This window comes from Gavialis gangeticus, unplaced genomic scaffold (genome assembly GCF_001723915.1).
Source record: "Gavialis gangeticus isolate Ggan-Ray unplaced genomic scaffold, GavGan_comp1, whole genome shotgun sequence".
Classification (NCBI taxonomy): Eukaryota; Metazoa; Chordata; order Crocodylia; family Gavialidae; genus Gavialis; species Gavialis gangeticus.
The window spans coordinates 39,772,956-39,774,698 of record NW_017729031.1 but is presented as its reverse complement, the minus strand read 5'-3'; the positions used below and the strand labels follow the sequence as shown (position 1 = coordinate 39,774,698).

Below are 1,743 nucleotides of genomic sequence, written 5' to 3'. Positions count from 1 at the left end.
GCACTGGTTGTAAGAAATATGAACAAAAATATACAATTATTCCAAGAAAGCACTGCCATTTATACGTGAATTATTAGTATTTTTAAAAGTTTTATTGCATAGTTACAGAATTATGACCTAGAGAAGTGCAATAATTATTTAATTTAGATATATTGCATACAGAAATTACATATGTTATGCAATGTACTAGGTATTTGCTGAAATGCATGAAAATGAACTGGATCATAGGGGGAAAAATCTTAAATCCACCTTTTAATAAAGAAGAAAATTAGATGATCCCTATGCAAATTTTTGTCAAAGTGGGGAGGGGGGGGTGGAGAAAGCTAAACCGATTGCTACAGTGTACGATTAAGGAGTAAGTTTATCTGATTTGAATTATACAAAGTAATAGGTTCAGTCTCATCCCAGACCCACCCCCTTTCCCAGCCCGAGGGGAGGGAGCCTTTCATAATGGCCTGTGTAAACTGATGCTCGTGCAGTCAAGAGTTGGAAGTGCTGCTTCTACAACTTAAAGCAGAGGACAAACAGCAACCAAATAAAGCAGCCGCAGAAGCAATTGGACGGGTTTTTTTTTTTAATTGAAAAAAAAATGTCTCTCTTACTGAAGGTTTTGAAAACCAATTGTAAACAGGCTCTTGAACCTGAGAGAAGGGGTTGCTTTTATCGTGTGGTTTTTGTCTGCAGGTTTCAACAGCTGCCCAAAATTTCTAGCAGCCCCGCTCTGGAGGTGCAAAATAATCCAGCGGCAAAAGCAGCGGCAGAGGACAAAGAGGAGGAGATGGCAGTGGCGGAGGGGGCAAGAGGGCTGTTGAAGCCTGCCCAGCACCATCCCCATCACCACAGGGTGAGGAGCCTGCAAGAAATGCCTGGACCCAACCTCTTCTGCAACCTGTACGAGTTCTTCTGGAAAGACGGCTTCAGCCGCGTTCATGAAATCCAGGTACAAACATTTGTTGCTTTTTTTTCTTCCAGGACTTCTCAGTCAAATTGAAAAATGGAGTTAACAGTAGTAATTAATCCCATGTGTCACTTCAGCATCATGTCACTGATGTGGATGTGACAGAACAGACACGAGTCAGGAGCCCTTTCCTTCCCATTCAGTTTTCGTGCAACGAGACTTAAAAACCTCTGCTGTTTCCAGTAGAAGACAATGCATTCAAATCTTGCTTTTCAGCCCCAAAGCAAAGACACAAGCTGTGTCAATGCAGTTGAGCCTCAAGTTGCGAGAACAAGATTATTTCTGTGCATGTTTTGTACCTATATACACTAATTGTGAAGGGGTTTTCTACATCCCTACATGAAAAAGATGATTTTTGTGCATGTTTTGTACCTATAGACACTAACTGTGATGGGGTTTCTACATCCCTACATCAAAAAATGATTTTGGTGTATGTTTTGTACCTACAGACACTAACTGTGAGGGGGTTTTCTACATCCCCACCCCCCCACAGTTGAACGGTTTCCCTTACAGCCAGCTAAGATTTTGGGAGGTATGACTAAAACTTAATGCTTTCCCCGTTTCTCATTGAATGCTCCCTACCAAATCCGCTCGTGACAACTTGTAAAGGACTTTTTTGTTTTGTTTTGCGGGGGCGATTTTAAGACTGAGGAACACGGCGGGCGGGGGGCGGGAATTTTCCACCCGTCTCCTAGAAAACCGGCCAAATCCACCTTCCGGATGAAGCTGTGGGCACCAAAAGGCGGAGTTGCCCATGTCTGTAGCATGAAAATCGAGTCCCGGTG

General features: G+C 42.9%; 1 protein-coding gene across 1 annotated transcript in view; it reads left to right on the top strand.

Annotated features, from left to right (window-relative positions):
* The first annotated feature begins 423 nt into the window (after nucleotides 1–423).
* The window catches only part of LOC109301453 (cytochrome P450 27C1), a 62,623-nt gene continuing 61,303 nt past the window's right edge, over nucleotides 424–1,743 (top strand). Inside the window, exon 1 of the mRNA XM_019522637.1 lies at nucleotides 424–940. Coding sequence (XP_019378182.1) covers nucleotides 590–940 — 351 coding nt within the window. The 5' untranslated portion in view covers nucleotides 424–589. The remainder of the gene's footprint in view (nucleotides 941–1,743) is intronic.